Genomic DNA, 19,181 nt, shown 5'->3' with positions numbered 1-19,181 from the left:
AGGACAAAAGCAGTTTTTATTTTTTCATTCAAGGCCACTACGTGTCTGTTCCTTAATCCCCGGAACACTTTTGCTATAAAAAGTTACACTTTTGGTGGGTAATTTTTACCCAATATAATATACTCAATAAAAAGTATTTCTCATAAGAAATAGTTTAAAATATGATAACACATGATAAATAAGAGTAGTTTTCTCTGATTTTCAACTGTGGTCTGTGTAACAACATCGAATATAAAAACATAGAAAGATTGTAAAAACATGCTTAAAAATCTTTCAAAAATTAGGAATTTGAGAAGAAGAAATTCCTAGAAAAAAAATTTTTTTTTGGTCCACCCAATTCCTGGGACATGTGAGACTTTACCCAGGAACCTATGACACTCAGAAAAATGCAAAAATGCAACATTTGCTTGGGTTAAAATCACCCGGTGATAATGTCTTAGGGTTAAGAGAGACATTGGTTTGGTCCAGTGTGCTAAAGGTAAACTAATTCTCTGTATAACCTCAATTGTTGAATTTGAAACTTGATTATAAATATTGTTAATTTTACAACTTGCTATTTCTTCATTTTGTTGAGCTCAATTTTCTCCCAAATAAAAGATCGGAGCACAACAAATACAATTACGAAAAAAAAAGATTTTTGAAAAAGCTTGTAGTTGTTGCAAAAAATCTACAATTGGCGTACCACAAGCTCCCTGCTCTGCACTTGCACTTGCAAATAGTTGCATCCATGTTCGTTTTTGTTTTCCTCGTTTGAACTGGAATCTGGCTCAAAGGGCTGTTAGCTCATCTATATTATATCTATGGGGAGAACATGTAAACGTAGGGGTGATGGGAAATGTAGGCAGGCTCAGTCCGCACCAACAGTCTAGCACACAACTCAGAGGTGAATTTCTGATGATCTCCGGTTGCTTTGCAGAAATAATGCCCTGGAAAACAGTTATCTTTTCTTTTATTTTGGCTGAATTATATTCATAATTAAAAGACCACTGGGACACTTTTACAATAGATCAAAAGATAAACGGAGCCAGACTTTCAAAGCACACGAGTTGTTCTGCCAAAAAGAAAAACATAAAGCTCATTTTGTCCTTTTCTTTTACTTTTTTTTTTGGAGCAACAGCTTTCTGCACCTGCACATTATAGGCAACGCCCGCCATAAACAGCTTTGTGCAGCTCTGGGGTTTGGAGGTGCCAGCAAAGGCACAATGCTATAGAAGCAAATCCTCCAGGAAGTGCCTGGAAAAATCTGCAGCTTAAAAAGACGATGAAAAGGTGCTTTTGTGGAAGAGGAAATGCACGATTTTGTTTTTGTGGGATACAGAAAAAAAGGACTGTTACTGCAATATAGATGTACCTTGAATATTACACATTCAGGGTAAACAGAAATGTGAAAAAAAAGACAGTTTCTGGGTTGATAACGTGCATTAAAAACAGCTTTGAAAACCGCAGAGTGCAGCTCGCACCATCATGCATGGATGGTGCCTGGAAGAAGCCTTGAAGGAAAATGACAAATGAGTCACACAAATACACACAAACGTGTCACCACTTATGTGCATTCTGCAAGCTGCTTCTCTATGTCCTTCTATTTTCGACGGATCTAACCTATATTGCTTAACATAAACATGAAACCAAGCAGAAATATAATTTTGCTGATGTGCTGCGCTTTATTATTTCTTTATTAGCTCTCAGGTTGGAAGCACAATATTTGAAGCGTTTTCTTTATGTGGGATTAGTTAAATTAATGTTAAATAATCATACTTTTGCCAAAGTTAGGACGTAGAAATTAAAACTATTTACTCACAGGGGATTATTGGAGCCAACAAAAGCCCACACAAACCAACTTGATGGGCGAGGAATTACACAGCACATACCTCCCCAGTTCCTATCACACTTCTGATGCCAACCGTAACCCTGTTATCAAAATAATCCGAGGAGAGAAGAGACTCTTATTGCCAATGTAGTAGAGAAAAAAAAGTCTCTGGTTACCCCCATGATGGAGAGTATATTCAGTCTGTGCAATCAACTTTGAAGGAAAACAAAGTCTGAGGATAAAACAAAGGCTTTTCCCTGGAAAACATATGAAACTGATTAGGAGGAGGACAGGACAAAGTGATGCAGACTGTGTGATGCGTTCAACAAACTGAAGCTTGCAGAGCTGCTAGTCTAAGCCTCAAGTCTAAGCAGATCAAACGCCCTCTAAAGAAAAAGCATTGTTATTGACAAATAGGATCTGACAGCAAGTTCCCAACAGCTCCATGCACAATTTTGCATAGTGTGCTTAAGCATGTGAGTAACAAAGTGTTTCTGTGTTACTTTTGTTTTTCTGAAGCCAAAGTCAACAATTAATCATTTTGTTTCAAAATCAGAATTTTTTTTCACATTGTATGCACTGACTCTTAACGTGTACACTGTAATAAGTTCCACCTGCTTAAAATCAAAATGTTTCTATTTTTTACGCTGCAAGAATGTCTCACAATAAAATTAATTATTGAAGAAAGTGTTCTTTTTTACCATCAGTTAAAAGACATATGTTCAAATCTGAAAAAATACTTCAATTTTAGTACTTTTTTTTTTTAAGTGAGAAAAAGCATTCAAAATATACTTTTCTCCACATGCTGACTGACCAGGACAGGAGGTTCTCAAGCAGCAGCTGGCGCAGCAAACAGCTTCAACCTACTTCCAGTGGCTCACCTGACTCACTTCTTTGAGCCGCAACTCAAATCTCGTGAGCTACGACACAAATCTCATGTGTGATGACTGAAATCTCTTGAGCTGCGACTCAAGTCCCGTGGGTCGCAACTCAAATCTCGTGGGTCACTAATCAAGTCTTGTGGGTTGCGAATCAGGTCTCGTGGGTCGAGACTCAAGTCTCATGAGTTGCAACTCAAGTCTCGTGGGTCGAGACTCAGGTTTCGTGGGTCGAGACTCAAGTTTCATGGGTCGTGACTCAAATCTCGTGGGTCGCGACTCAAGTTTTGTGAGCTGCTACTCAAGTCTCATGAGTTGCAACTCAAGTCTCGTGGGTCGAGACTCAAGTTTCATGGGTCAAGACTCAAGTCTCGTGGGTCGCGACTCAAATCTCGTGGGTTGAGAGTTAAGTCTTGTGGGCCGAAACTCAAGTCTCATGGGTCGAGACTCAAGTTTCATGGGTCAAGACTCAAGTCTTGTGGGTCAAGACTCAAATCTCGTGGGTTGAGAGTTAAGTCTCGTGGGCCGAAACTCAAGTTTCATGGGTCAAGACTCAAATCTCGTGGGTCGAGACTCAAGTCCCTTGGGTCGAGACTCAAGTTTTGTGAGCTGCTACTCAAGTCTCGTGGGTTGAGACTCAAGTCTCGTGGGTCGCAAATCAAGTCTCGTGGGTTGCGACTCAAGTCTCGTGGGTCGCGAATAGATTCTTGTGGGTTGCAACTTAAGTCTTGTGGATCGTGAATCAAGTCTCGTGGCTTGCGAATCAGTTCTCGTGGGTCGAGATTCAAGTCTCATGAGTTGCGACTCAAGTCTCGTGGTTCGAGACTCAAGTTTTGTGTGCTGCTACTCAAGTCTCATGGGTTGAGAGTCAAGTCTCGTGGGTCACGAATGAAGTCTCGTGGGCCGAGACTCTAGTCTCATGGGTCGAGACTCAGGTTTCATGGGTCACGACTCAAATCTCGTGGGTTGCGACTCAAGTCCCTTGGGTCGAGACTCAAGTTTTGTGAGCTGCTACTCAAGTCTCGTGGGTTGAGAGTTAAGTCTCGTGGGTCGCGAATCAAGTCTCATGGGTTGCGACTCAAGTCCCGTGGGTCGCGAATCAGTTCTCGTGGGTTGAGACTCAAGTCTCATGAGTTGAGACTCAAGTCTCGGTGGGCGAGATGCAAGTCTCGAGTGTTGTGACTCAAATCTTGTAGGTGATGACAGTCAAGTCTCGTGGGTCGTGAATCAAGTCTCGTGGGTTGCGACTCAAGTCTTGTGGGTCCCGAATCAAGTGTCGTGGGTTGTGACTCAAGTCTCGTGGGTCGCGAATCAAGTCTCGTGGGTTGCGAATCAGTTCTCGTGGGTTGAGACTCAAGTCTCATGAGTTGAGACTCAAGTCTCGTAGGTCGAGACTCAAGTCTCTTGGGTTGTGACTCAAATCTCGTAGGTGATGACAGTCACGTCTCGTGGGTCAAGACTCAAGTCTCGTGGGTTGTGACTCAAATCTCGTAGGTGACGACAGTCAAGTCTCGTGGGTCACGAATCAAGTCTCGTGGGTTGCGACTCAAGTCTTGTGGGTCGCGAATCAAGTCTCGTGGGTTGCGAATCAAGTCTCGTGGGTTGAGACTCAAGTCCCATGGGTTGAGACTCAAGTTTTGTGAGCTGCTATTCAAGTTTCATGGGTCGAGACTCTAGTCTCATGGGTCGAGACTCAAGTCTCATGGGTGGAGACTCAAGTCTCATGGGTCGAGACTCAAGTTTCATCGGTTACGACTCAAATCTCGTAGGTCGACGCTCAAGTTTTGTGAGCTGCTACTCAAGTTTCGTAGGTTGCGAATCTCAAATCTCCTGGGTCACAACTCAAGTCTCGTGAGCCTCGACTCAAATCTTATTGGCCATGACTCGAATTCCGTGGACCGTTACTGAAGTCTCATGAGCTGCTACTCAAGTCTCGTGGGGCACGACTCAAATCCCGTGAGCTTCTACTCAAATCTTGTGGGTGGCGACTCAAATCTCATGGGTCATGACTCAAATCTCGTGGGTTACAACTGAAGTCTATGGAGTGATTTTTGTGCCACCATATTGTGAGCAATTCACAGTTTGGAGATCTAATTTTTCTAAGTTGCAAACAAAATGTAAAGTGTTGCAAATAAAATATTTAATATTTGCATGCAGCTGTCAAAATCTATGGTCCATTTATACACTTTATAATCGTAATGTAACGTGCAACTGCACAGATACAATGTTGAGACGTTTGTTTCTGATGAAGACAACACGCTGGTCGCTACAGTAACATGAATAAAAACAGAACCCTGTTGTATATTTGAGCTTTTTTGTTCCTTCTGAGTTCTGCTCAAAGAGAAACGGGCCAGAATGGTTGAAGATCACACAGCGCCGATAGAAAATCCAAAGTCCGCCTCAGTCGCCAATGCAGGCAGAGACACCTGATTGGACAGAATCTAGACCAATCAACAGGCTGCTTGGGGTGGCACAAATGTAACGCTGAGAGAAAATGTTGAACGCAAAACCAAAGATATGACGAAAGCGAGATGAGGCACTATGCATCTAAAAATGTTTGTTCACAAATTATTTTTACAGAAAAAAATGTTTGCAAACGCAAAAATACTTTTTGCAAGAAGAAAATGGTTTCAAGTGCAAAAAAAAAAAGTTTTTGAAAGCAAATATGAAATATTTTATTTGCAAAACTTTACATTTTGTTTGAAACTTAGAAAATTTTTTAGCTCAAAACTATGACATTTGCTTGCAATATGGTGGCACAAAAATCATTCCATAGAAATCTTGAGAGCCGTGACCCGCAAACCAAAGCTTCGATGCAATTTTATGCCATAAATTGAGCATCAGGGCGCCTTTTGACAGGGTGGATTCATTTTGTCCCATAATACTATCCTGTAGCTCTCAGTCGCGTTGCTCACAGCCAGGAGTCAGTGCTCAGAGCCCTTCCGGCCAAACATCCGCTCATTCCATCAACAAAACTCACACTACTGAGAGCAATGAGATAATATTATGGGACTAGATGTATTGAAGTTTGGTGAGCCAGCCCGCGGGTCACAGCTCACGGGTGTGGGTCGCAATTCAAATCTCGTGAGTTGCGACCCACGAGATTTGATTTGCAAAAGAAGCTGTTTGTAACACTTGCTGTCTCTCCAGTTATTTAGACCTATAGGTGTCATTTATAGAAGCATAAAACATGCTTCATTCTTTGTCTTTCCTCTGTTGGATTATTGCCTCCCTCAATTCGAGGGGATTATTTTGCATCTCGCAGTAGTTCAACTTGGATTAGGCACAAACTGAGAGACTGTCTCCCTGTTTTATCACCCCCAATTATCTATCTGCTTAGAGCCTGTTTGGAGGCTGATTAAGGAGAAAAGGCGAGAATTGCAATTGCAAGGCAGCGCTTTAAATAAACTATTATGCTCTGAGAAAACAATTTTCCTTGTGACCTTTAATTAAAATGTGCTAAGTTTGTGTAACTTTCTGACTTTTGTGCTGAGGGATTGTTTGCTGCTCATCCTCGGGGGCTCGGGTGGTCTTTAAGGCAGAGTGGAGCTCCATGCCGCAGGGCTCTTGTTGTGCAACAGCCTGGCTCACATTATTAGATCCACACATCACAGCAAGCAGCTTAGGCAAGCACCAAAGTTAATAGTTTCAGAATACAAAATGGAACATAAATTGTATTTATTGTCTTAAAGGCTGAGGGGGACAAAAGGAAACACGCCGCCAAACATGCTGATGCTGAGCAGAAGCGGTGCGATAACCTCTATATGCATGCATGAATCATGCAAAGCCACACACAAGCATCCGCCCGCTAACGAAAAACAAAAACATCAAGAGAGCAACAAAGGAAAATGCACAGCAGCAGAGTGTGTAGCCTTTCTGTGGTCAGAAATGCTGGTAAACGTGCACACTTTAGTATCCCAGAGGGCCATATAAATTACCTAAATTTAGTAAATGAGTCGTTACTCAAAGAAAAATGCAAATTTCTTGTTTACTTGTTTCTTTAGATCTGCAAAGAATCTAATGTGGGATGCACTGAAATTGTCCTTGACAGTGCAACTTATTTTAAATTACCTTTATGACAAGATTATTATGCAAATGAGTGACATAATACAGATTTAAATCAGATTACTCCAGAAAAAAACAATTGATGAGTGGGGTATCCTGAGAGATATGATGGTGCTTAGTAAAACTCACTTCATCCAGAGTTTTTTTTTTTTTGCTGAGGTCTAACAGTTCATGGTTTTATTAAATGGAGAAGCTAAAGGGACAAAAAAGATAGAAATTAATTAGAAAGATTTGACCAGAGGCTCAGCAGACTCATCCATGAATGCAAGAATGACTTTTGCTCTGAGGCGCCTTCTCTCTAACAAATGGGAGGGAAAGCACAACAACTCAGATGTGTCCAAAAAGACTTGTTCTGACCAGAACCAACCTTTTTTTTTTTTTTTCGGTCTTGCAAATAAAGCATAATTTTAGCTGCTTGTTCCATTCTATACACAAATATAAAAAAAAGAGAGTCTCTCCTTTCCACCCCATTAAGTTCACATTTTTAGCCAGTAATTGGGCTTTTTGAGATTATAAAGACGAGTTCAAATGTCCTTGTAAGGTAGCAACCAGTGGACACTGCAATTAGAACTAAACTAAAATTGGATCGCCATGACAACTTAAATGCTGGGGGTGGTGATATTATTAGTTTATGCTTGCTTGCTGTGCTTTCCACTTCTTCTGCTTCAACTTGCAACGCCTTCAGATGTTCCCAGTGTGGAACCTAAATGCCAGGCACATCAAATGCAAATGCAGGCACTCGAGGACTTAATGCTACGTGCCAGCCCGTACGCCCACAACTACATTCACCTCTGTCTTTGAGGAAAATCTCTGCTGGATTTGGTATCACTTGAAGAAAACTTAAAGGATTCGGTGTAACCCAGGTTTAGCTGCAGACTTGGCTTTGCATCAAAAAGAAGAGAATCCCCGTCAGATATCGTTCAAGAGCAACAGAATGTACTTTAAAAGCTTTGAATCGCGGGTTGGAGACACAAAGGATGAAATACTGTCAAATATTTGCTCCTCTGAGGTGAAAGTCGGATATTTTTTGAACGCCTAAAACAAAGTTATTGTGCTCTGCGGGCTTTGACAGTGGTTATTGTTATTAACGCATCACTTTTTGTGTTAATAAAAAAAAAGCTTTTTAGAAGCTCCTCTCAAGTTCAGTTCAGGTCTCTTCTGATTGGCTATAGAACATCTTTTTTTTTAACAATCTGAAATATATGTTAAATGCAATTAAGCAAAATACATTTTTCACACATTTTGTACTTTTTATTTACGCAAAAAAAAAAACTCAAAGTGCTTTCAGTTTTGGCCAGTTGAAACACGCTCTGAAAAGAAACACTTCTTTCTCTCAGTCTTAATAAAACAAACTGCATCCACTGCTACCCAGTACGTTTTGGGGGAAACATAAAAAACTGCAGTTTTCTAAAGCCAAAGAAACTCTTGAGCCGAACTAACTTCCCCTCCAACTGAAGGGCTATTTGAAGGGAAAGGGGTGTCCAAAATAGCGTTTTTAAGGGCTAACCATGTCGCCCTGTGCTGTGGAGGAGAAGCGCATTTCTCCACGTGGATGCGCTATGAAACACAGACGTTTACATGTAAAAGTGACAACTTTTAGTTGTAGCATGACCTTCTTAAAGGTATAAAACTGATAATGTTATGTATTTTCCGAGCGCTAGTAGCTCCGCGCTAACGTATCTGACTGGTGAACATTGATGAGGTCGTCCAGTAGGAGTAAAGTTTAAATTGGAAGACACTATTTTTCAATAACTCTCCATTTGGAGGGCTAAATGTAGGGGAAGGGAGAAGCCGGGGGGGTAGTGGAAGAATTTCGGATTCGGCCTTAGCCCTCCAACTGGAGAGTTGTGAAGAAATAAGTTATGTCCAAATTCCTTCTCTATTCACTACATAGTGCGTTCGCCATTTTGTAGTCTTTGTGAAAAGCTAGCATACATAGATGCTCATTATATAAGCGAATATAGACCACAGTGCATTGTGGTTGAATAATTTTTGCGAAAGAAGCGTGTTTAAATGTCATTTTTAATAAACCATCAACATTTTCATCATCAGAACATAGTGGAGTCACAAATAAACGTCGTTAAATATTTGTATTTATTTAATTTTTACTTTGTGAAATCAATTTTATCATATCTGCCATTTAGAATAATGATAGAAAGAAAAAGTGGTGAGCATTGTGTCCGAATTGCTTTTAAAATCCAGGGCACTAGGGAGTCCCCCACTATATTGTTTGTTAGTAGTTAGGGATTAGGGTCTCTTCAAATTCAGACGACACTCCCACTCAATGACATCATCATTTGCCAGTGGGCTACGTTAGCGCCTAGCTTCCAGCGCTAGGAAAATACAAGACATCAGTTTTATAAATATGATTAATCATACTAAAACAAAGAGTCATTACTTACATTTAAATTTAAACTTTTGTGCTTCAAGCACACCCATGTGAAGAAAAGTGTTTTTCCTTCATGGCGGAGGGCTCTGCATCCCTCCGCCACGAGGGTTAGCCTTTAAAAAAGACTATTTCAAACACCTGCAGATGCCCTAACAATTGGAGGGGTAGGGATGGAGAAGAATTTGGATTTGTCCTTAGTTTTTTAACTTGTTAGCATATTACTCTTTCAAAGCAGCATGGCAGACACAATTAGAAATGTCACCGGATGTTGAAAAAAATTCTTGCAGTGAGTGCTCTACCACCTTCCTGTAGCCTGCTGAACTTATAGTCTGTAATTTATTGGTACCAAAAGTCTTGTGTAAGAAGTGTTGAGAATTCAAAAATTTCGTTTTTGACCTTTAGATTCCATTTTTAATGTACGACAACTTTATTCTTGACTGTTTCATTTGATAGGAAACACCAGCTTGTGAAGTGTGACAGCCTGACTTTTCATTTCAATGTTGTTATGGAAACGATTTTAAAATTCGGTGACATGAAGACTCTTCCAACAATTTAGCTTCCTCACATCCATTTCTTCTGCTAACCATCTTCTCTGGGCGAATTGACCCATTTGCCCCATTGTCCCTTCCACTTTTTTCTAATTGTGTGTTTTCGTTTTTCCTCTTTATTGCTTTTTTTATGCCTTCTGTAATGACCCTTCATCAGTGTCTGTTTTGACCCTAGCAGGGTAACGGTGATGTCATCCTCTCCAGTGATTAACAGGGCGAGGTGAAAGCTACTGTTTCACTCCTGTGGTCTGCATGGAGAGCCCACTCACACAGATAAGAGAGCATTGTTTGCTTGGCCCGGCCTCGTTTCTACTCCCACACAGACACACATGGAGAGCCTCACCGCCCGCACGCCACAGCTTGACTGTCACACTTTCCAGAATGTACGGTGGGATTATGTCCAGCTATCAAGAAGTGTGTACGGAATGACCAGAGACTTTTAGAGGATTTTATTTGAAATACTTATTTTCTTTTTAAAATACAAACACAAAGTTACTATAAGTTCTGCTTTGATTTTTACATTTTATGGCTTGTTTGCTTTAATATATGGGATATGATAAGTAAAAAACATTTTAAAACCCTTTGAGCAAAAAAAATGTTGAAATATTGTTTCTTTTTCTCATTTTGATGTATTTTTCTAAATAAATTCCTTGTTGTCTAGCATATATTTCCTGCTTGGTATCAATTTAATCTCACCTTAAAAACAGTAGATTGAGGACTTTCTGCACGGTGAAATAAATTTTGTTTTTGTAAACTAAATAAGACATGTCTGAAATCTTATTTTTGGTAAAAATCTGTTAAAAAAAGTTGATTAAAGAGCTGAGTAATAAGTGTTAGGATCTCTTTTTTGGGGTCAATTTGGGGTCAAAATAGTTTTAGCTTTTTTACAATTGCCATTTATTATTAGATTACTTTTCACTGATTTCTATTGTTTAAATAACTAGAATTTAACACTTCAATGTGTGTTTTATTAATTCTTTTGATTGTATCACCATAAATCTGTGCAAGAGCAAACCACTGTTTTTGTTTTCACAGATCCGTAGTACCATCCCACTCATCACCTGTCACTGCTCATATAATCTTTTCTACCATTTGACTCTTGTTATATAGCTATGCTTGTTTTTTCACTCTGTTAGTCTGCAGCACCAGCAGGTCTCTCCTGTTTCTCCGTCTTTCCCCGTTCATTCTAACAAACTCCTCATCAGTTTGCATACCTGTACTTCATTCCCGTCTGCTTGGCGGTTGACTCCTTCAGGTTGTGGTGGTACCGGTGGGTGAAGGAGCCCAGGCTGCGTGCAATCAGCGCCACTGTGCGGAAGCGAGCCCGGGCATGACTGGTGGTGTTGGGGCTGGTGGCGTTTTGCTTGCTGTGCTCGCCGTTACGAGGGGCTTTCAGCCCATGGTCCGTGCAGGCAAAGGACACCTGCATTGTTGCTGGCAAAGGCCACTTGTTCAACCACAAAAAAAAAGAAAGAAAAAGAAGAGGTCCTTAAAGTGTCTCTCCTTTCTGTCCTTGCAGCTTTGAGACGGGCTTTGCTTTTATTTGTAAGTCAGAAATCCAGGCCGGTGCAGAATAAAGCAGCTGAATGGGAGGGATGGGATCATGGCATTGTTATTATTTTCTGTCTCAGGATAGGATTTCCAACCTGTGCAACGTCCCGCTTGGAATTATCTGTCCTGGACAGGCAGACTGTATCTAAAAAATATGAGATAAGAAAGAGATGAAGAGAGAAATATCAAAACAAGTCAGAAGGAGTTGTTAAGAAAAGAAAAGCTTTTATTATGCGTGTCAATTTCCCCAGTTAGAACCTCATCTTTAAGCTCCTTCAACACCACAAATGAGATCTGTTTGGCCCAGTTTCGTCTTTTTAGCTACACTGCTGTTTTTGTCTGTACTAATTTGCCCCTTCCTCATTTTTTAGCTAAAATTTGATGCCCCTCTTATCTCTGAAGGATCTTACTTTTTATTTTTTCGAGGGGGTTTCCTGGAACTGTGGGTGTAAAGGAAGTCTTTCTTGCCCTCCGACTGCAGCTAAGTATTTTTTGTAATACATCCAAAATGTGGAGCATTTGAGTGCACCGTCACACCGCGCGGCACATGCACATCATCAAAAACACGTGCACTCGTACATCTCAGGAAGAAGGTCATGCTTTCACAGAAGCACAAATCCTTGCGGACAAAAAACTCTGCACGTCCAGATGTTTTCTGCCAAACAGCTGCATTAGCCTCCATCCACATGCACACACACACATTAAAAACTGATACAAGTGCTCTTACACAGTGAGTTGCCAGAGATCAGACAGACGAAGCAGGATGTACTGATGTGTGCTCCCGTTCAACTTTAAGAGGGATCAAACGGTGTTACGCAGAGGTCTCTTGAAGGTCTGCATCCCACAGCTGTCCTCCAGCCCAGCAGAGAATCTTGTCCCGTCTCCAAAGTCCTCACGGGAGACACCGAGCTTGCTGGGGTCCCCGGCTTTGCAGTGAAACGGATCTGTTTGATGTGGGGAACCTGGAACAGACATGCAGAGAGGAGAAGGAGAGAGGAGGATGCATGGTATCTCACTTCAGGGAGAGGAGAACAGATGCAGCGAGGAGGCGAGGAGCAGCATGTGTTGAGCGAAGAGAGTACAGCAGTCGCTGAGTGAGGGGGAGAGCATGTGCGTATAGGCGACTGGCTCTGACTGAGAGCCCGAAAGAACTGCAGTGCTTTTCTCCATGGCGCCACACACAGAGAGAGGAGGGGAGAGAGTCATATTCTGAATGGAGATGCGAGGATGCGACTTAATTTATGTGTGTGTGTTTAGTACTTAAAGTCCCACTCTGATCATCGTTTGATATATTTTAAAAGCAGTCCCAGTGGTCTTTTAATTATGATTATAGGACTCGAGCTGTCATTTGACATGCCTTTTTTAATTAGTTTAGTTATTCCAACTTATTCAAACCTGTTTAGTATAAAAACTAAGTGTATTTTTTTTAAATTATGTAATTTTAGAGAAAAAAATATGTACACATAAGGTCGGAATCTCTATAAAACACAATAAAGTCACTATTGTGAATATAAAACGGTTTATTTCCACACTGAACACAGGTTTTTTTTTGCTGGTTGCCTCAGTTTCAAGAATCTGTCAGTGATGCCAGCATATCTCAGGGCTTTGCACCAATGCATCCTCATTTTTGGTCATCAGAAACAGGACATCAATACATAGGCGCCAAAAAAAACAAAACTAAAAAAAAAGGTAAAACTTATCTATTGATGTGTTGATAGGTCCCCAGTCACAGTGACAAGCCATTAGAGCAATCAGGAATAATTTTCATCAAATCAATATATTGCATTAGCTCACACATATCAAAGTCCTCCAGATCATTTTATTTTATTGTTATTAAATGGCCCAATGCTATCTTGTGCTTATGGATAGTAAGATATTGAAAGATATTTAAACTTAAACTAATTTAGTCATAGTTTTTATTTATAATTATGTTAAAAAGTTACATTTTTAAAGTTTTAAAATTTTAGTTTAAATGTTTGTCTTGTTAGGCCCGCGACCGAAGGAGTGTTATGGATTTTGGCCCCCTGTGCGATTGAGTTTGACACCCCTGCATTAGCATTTTAGCTTCTTGAGAATTAGCTGTAAGCTAATGTACACCTGGGTGCATTTATGCTAGCTAGCTTAATAGCATTTGTTCATCGTGTTTAGCCGCTCACTAGATTTTTACATGTACTTATTTTGATCAAATTTGCATTTCATGTCAAAGTTACAATATTATTATGCATCTCTAAACAAGAATAAGCGGTGAAATCTGTTTGGGTTTCTTACCTTGTCGACTGAATTTTCTCGTGTTCTCTGTCTTTATTTGTCGTGTGCTGAACTCTTTTGACACCACTTGTGTAAGTGTCCACAGATGTAGTAATGAGGCCCCAGATAAGTAGAATTAACTACTGTGGAGTTAGAACCTAAAATGCTGTGTGCACATATGTAGACGCCAGGTCTTAAGAAGCTGTTTTTAGTCAAAATCAGAAATCTGTGTAGTTTTCTATGAGATACTGTCTTCAGAGTAGCAGTAGAGTGGAGTAAGCCTGCCCTCATTTCCCATCATCCCTTTGTTTACACTCTCTCCCGCTAGCTTAAAGCACCCCACAACCGCAATATGCAACAAAAATGGCGAGCAATATTAGAGTTTTGAACAAGCTCGGATGAGGAAAACAAAGACGTACGGATCTATTTGTCTGCAAGTGGATGCATCACAGCTACAAGCTTTTACAAATGGCATTTTTTCATCTGCTCCTGATTCACAATGATTTGAATAAAAAAAATGCTCAGAGAAAAATGCTGCATAAACCAAAATCATGATTTTCATTGAAGTAAGTCTTTAAAGGAACTACCTCAGAAAGGATGTCAGGGTCTGGTCAACTGGCTACTTTATATTGTATTTTGTCACAATAAACTCATATATTTTCTTAAAAAAACAAGCATTCACTCCAGACATGAATTCAGCACATGTTCAGTTGTGAATGTACAACATCCCTGCTCACTTAGCCTTTTCAAACATAATCTACGCCGACTTTTCCGAGCAGCTGTACGTGCGGGTCAGTCACTCTGACACAGTGTAACAAAGCATAAAACCCACTGAGCAGAGCTGCACCTTACTTTCCACCCCATGTAGCAGGAATGTGACAATGCTAGCTTTCATGGTTGATCGAGCTTCCACACACCTCGAGGCCCACACAGCTTTATTTAGATCACTGTGTTTACATTTGAGAGGAGAGGCGTTTGAAATTAGATCAGGGAGGGCTCTTTTTCTGTTTAATGACGTTCACTATGCAGATTTGTTTTTAAATGTGGGGACTCCCCAGAATGTGTTAGTATGCTTCAGTGCTCAAATTGTTTCTTTCTTTTTTTTTTTTTTTTTAATTNNNTGATGGAGCTTCTTTGACTTATCCACATTTGGCCCTAGTGGCCCATAACGGTATTGCATCTTTACTTACTTCAATATTATTTTTTTATGTATTTATTTTTTTAGATATATTTTTAGATTCTGTGCTTTTCAAAAATTACAAAAAAGTAAAATGTCTTAAATTATACATTAAAATGAATTGAAATCATATTTTTGGTGTTTTAACATGGAATTTTTCTCATGTTAGAGGACAAATATAAAAAAAATTGAGCACAAAGTTGCATTTCTGAGTATTTCTTTATTCAAATTGTAGTGAATCAGGAGTAGATAAAAAAATTCAATTTGAAAAAGAGCATATTTGTAATGTAGAAAATATGCTGCTTCAAGCTTTCAGCAGCTGGAAGGGGAGAGGGGTCGGGGTTGCTTCTCATCAACACTCCCATCCACAACTCAGAGGTAAATTTCAATTGAACTACTGCCATTCTGCAGAAACTATGTTCAAGAAAACAACTTTAAAAAAAAATGTAGCTAAAAATTAGGGTCAATGTCGAGATATCGATACTAATTTCGATATTTTTTGTAATTGTTGTGGATGTGACATAAACCTGAAAATCTCAATTGTTTTTAATGGCAGCAAATGATTTTTTGTAGGTCTCTGTTTTTTTTTATATTTGAAAAACATAAAAAAGAATTAGGACAATATTTTCAAATAATTGGAAAATAATTTATTAAAAGCTGGGTCCTTTTTGCAGATATAGAAAAGTTACAAACAAGAGAGGAAATATCGATATCTGCGGGCTGATATCGATCCGATACCAAGTTGAGATATTGATATTTTGGATCGATCCCCCAAGCTCTACCAAAATGGCATAATCATAATAAAAAAAGACTTTTTAAATAATTTAAAAGATGATTGGAGTAGAATTTCTAATTGCAATGAAAAGAAAAAAATCAATTATCAGGAAATTAAGGATTAAAATAATCAAAATCTGAACAGTGAGAGGCAACACTTGAATAAATTCAGCACTTGCAAACAATTTTTTTTACAGTTCTTTCTGGGTAATATTTCTAATTTTTACCGTTAATAGCAATACATTAACCCTTGAAAAATACAGTGTAACACTGAAAAATTAGCAGACATACATTAATTTCTACAGCAAAAACTGGCAGCAGAGGTTGCCAGAATTTTACTGTCAAATATCCTGCGTAACTTTTTTTTTAATCATATTAGGTTATAATAATTTCTATAGTTAATTTTCACAGTTTTTTGTTGAAAGCTGTGCCATAATTTTACTGTAGAAACACCAAATTATCCCATAAAAAATACAATGTCAGTCTACAAAATTAACAAAGACGTACATTTATTTCTTAGGTTGCCAGGATTTAACTTAATAACAACATTTTTTAACATTTATGACTTTAAGGAAGTTGCCAGTTAATTAAAGTGTCAATTTTCTTTTTTCATGAGTATAGTCACTAACTGTCCTGATTTTACAGTTTTTTTTTCTGTAAAAAATACTGACATTTTTTCCATTTTTGTTGTAAACATGTGAATCCTCTTCTTCTTGCACACGTATTGGTCAATTTGCAGACATAAGGATGAATTATTTCAGATATACAATCAAAAGTGTTGTTACAGTAGAATCCCTTCTGAGCCTCTGTTTTTTCCTGTCCAAATCCCTGGGTACAGATATCTGGCTTTCGTACAGTATATGAATTTCAATTTCACAACAAACTCTAAGAAGTCGCATCAGCTGCATCTTTTCCAAAAGCAACCCCTGATTTTGGCCCATCCATGCAACTCCTGAACACTCCTGAGAGGTAAGTTAGATAACAAACACACGTCTAACGCCTGCACAAGCACTTCCAAAGCTTTCATTTTCTCTCTGTTGATCCCATTTCAAAATGTGCCAGTCTGAAGCGTCAGAGCGAGATCCTCGGCTGGAATCCCCAGCGGTTGATAACAGAGTTGCCCTGAGGCAGCCCACTTTGCTTTAATTGCTCCTCTAAGAGCCTCTAATAGAGTTCTTAAAAATGTTGCTAAAGTGCGCGTGCACATGTGATGAGACGCTTTGATGATGCACTGACAGAAAATCCCATTACGGGAACCTAATTCTGGATTCCAGCAGGCACAACATCTGTCCGTGAGGCCCGACGGCGCACCATGGCATCAATAGCAATCATTTCCTTGAGCTATGACTTTGCACAGTTTTCATTGCTGCCCCTGTAAGCCCTCCGCACAATCTCGCTCTCAATAGACTGTTTAGTGTCTAACAGAGATTTCATTATCGCCTCTCACCTCCTTCTGATCTGTAACAAGCTGGAAAACCTTCCCAAATAGTTTTCAGTGGCACTACCTCATTTTTCTCACTTCTTTTCTCTTCATCCCCTAAACCTGCATTTCTGCAAGCAAACGTGCAAGAAACAGATGAAAACAGCTGAATGAGGGATGGAGCAGGTGAAGATTTGACAGGAAAGGCATCCAAACAATCATTTCTATCACTGCCGTCTGTCACTTTGAACCCCCTGAAGGGGCTTTGTCAAATGCTGACACTCTCTGCGTTGGCCTCAACAGATGCCTCCTGCCTGGCGCCGCTCATGCTTTCGCCCAGCAGGACTGCAGCTTCATGGCGGAACATTAAAGGATGGAGGATTTTATTTGTTAGAGTGCAGAATGCCAGCCTCTAAAACGACTACAAATCCATCTGTGAAGCTTTAACTGGTTAAACAGATCTTAAATGGTCCCTCTGGGTGATGCACTTCAGTGCGTTAGATGATTGTGTGATAAGGATCATCAAAAAACACATTTTGAAACAGAGAGTTTAAGGACAAAAACGAGCCACACAAATACAGTTCAGTTTGATTGATTGGTTGATTTCAAGAATAGATTGTGGACAATATAGGACAAAAAACAAATCATTACTGAAATAATGAAATGCATTGATTAGAAAATAAAAAAACAACGTAAAAGGCAAATTTTTTCACATTTGATTCATTAAATATAGTAGGAAGAAGCGAACTTGTGTTTTATTTTGTGTTTTACTCTGTGTTTTACTGTGAAGCAATTTGTGATTTTTAATTCAAAAGGTGCTATGTAAATAAAGATTATTATTATATTATTATAACTTTTATAATCCCATCCTAGTTACCTCATTTTATTACTTTGTAAAAATGTTTGTAATCCGGTTCGGATCAGATCAAATGCAAGTTTTTTTTTAATGAATAACAATAATAATTTCATGAATTATCAATAAAATTTTCCAAAAATAGATTGAAGCTACAGAAAACTAAACTTTTCAGCTTGTTTAAGGTTTTTTCATAGAAAGCAGTAAAAGTGCTTTTAAACAATAAAGTTTAATATATATTCGTCAAATTTATAATATTTGCACTTTTAGAAAGCAGTAAAACTAAAAAAATTATATATTGTAAGAATAAGTTATTATTTTTGTCAGCATGTGCTCATATTTTAACGAAGTAAAACTACAGATGAGTTTATTGAAAAAGAAGGCAAAAAAATGTATTAAAATAGAAATTAATACAAGTAAAGTGTATTAAATTCCCCTGCTTTTAATTTGACATGAAGGAGCACTGGAACCGACTCATTTTGTCAAAATTGATCAGATTCAATCAGATGATTTAGCAGAGTAGAACTCAAAGATTTTCTGGAACCCCAAGAAATGTGATAAAAAATGTCAAGATTGTGAACTCAAAGATCTCTATTTCATATGTTTAATGGCAAGTATGTTTAATTTTGGCAAAAAACGAGGCTAAATCATTTTAAATCTAAAATAAAATGTTGTTAATTTAGCAGCAGATTATAAAATATCTAAAAATGTAATTAAATAAATAACCATGTGTCGGTGCTAAAGCATATATATTAATGAAACTGTCCTAACAAAATTACATGAATCCATAACATGTCAAAACAAATGTTTCTCTGGTGTTTGTGTCTTAATTCTGAGCACAAACGTGTTTTATTGCTGATGAATGTGGCAATGAAAGCTCTTAAAAAGTATTTTTTTTTTGTCAAAGTTCTGAACCTAAAGGGGGAAAAAATAATGGCCGTCTTGCAAATTTAGCCAAAATTCTTCAGATCTGATCAGCTGACTTAACAGAGTAGAACTTGGAGATATTCTGGAACTGATGATACTCAAAAATGTCATTATTGTGAACTCAAAGATTTGCTTTTCAGACATTTAATGTGGATTCATGAACATTTTTTTGTCTGAGGAATTGTTGGTAGATGGGGCAAAAAATGTACTAAATGCTGTTAATTTAACTGCCAATTACAAATAATAATAATAATAATAACATGTTAGTGTTTAAGCTTATATGTCTGCCTTAAAAAAGAATCCATGAATCCTAAAAATGAATGTATCTTTAGTATTTTTGCACAAATATGTTTTAATTCTGTTAAATGTGACAATAAAAGCTCTCATAAACTACATTTTCAATTTGAACTTTCCTATATAATTAAAAAAACAAAGTTTTAGAGTTAAAAGTTAAAAAAATTAAGGTAAATCTTGCAGAGGAGAAGCTCAAGTAAAGATTCGGCCACTTTATCTTTTCACCATAGACTTTTCTTAGTCACAATTTC

The 19,181-nt window shown here is 38.6% G+C and overlaps 1 protein-coding gene across 2 annotated transcripts in view; it reads right to left on the bottom strand.

Moving 5' to 3' along the window:
* The window catches only part of kcnab1b (potassium voltage-gated channel, shaker-related subfamily, beta member 1 b), a 43,906-nt gene that overhangs the window by 23,899 nt on the left and 826 nt on the right, over positions 1 to 19,181 (bottom strand). Inside the window, exons 1-3 of one of the 2 annotated variants that reach the window (XM_024274134.2) lie at positions 11,966 to 13,041; positions 11,334 to 11,383; positions 10,902 to 11,134 (exon numbers count right to left, since the gene is read on the bottom strand). In XM_024274134.2, coding sequence (XP_024129902.1) covers positions 10,902 to 11,116 — 215 coding nt within the window. In that variant the 5' untranslated portion in view covers positions 11,117 to 11,134; positions 11,334 to 11,383; positions 11,966 to 13,041. Of the gene's footprint in view, positions 1 to 10,901; positions 11,384 to 11,965; positions 13,042 to 19,181 lie in introns of those variants that run through there. The other variant, XM_024274132.2, reaches the window with a different exon arrangement.

This window comes from Oryzias melastigma, linkage group LG17 (genome assembly GCF_002922805.2).
Source record: "Oryzias melastigma strain HK-1 linkage group LG17, ASM292280v2, whole genome shotgun sequence".
NCBI lineage: Eukaryota > Metazoa > Chordata > Actinopteri > Beloniformes > Adrianichthyidae > Oryzias > Oryzias melastigma.
This window is presented reverse-complemented; position numbering and strand designations above follow the sequence as displayed.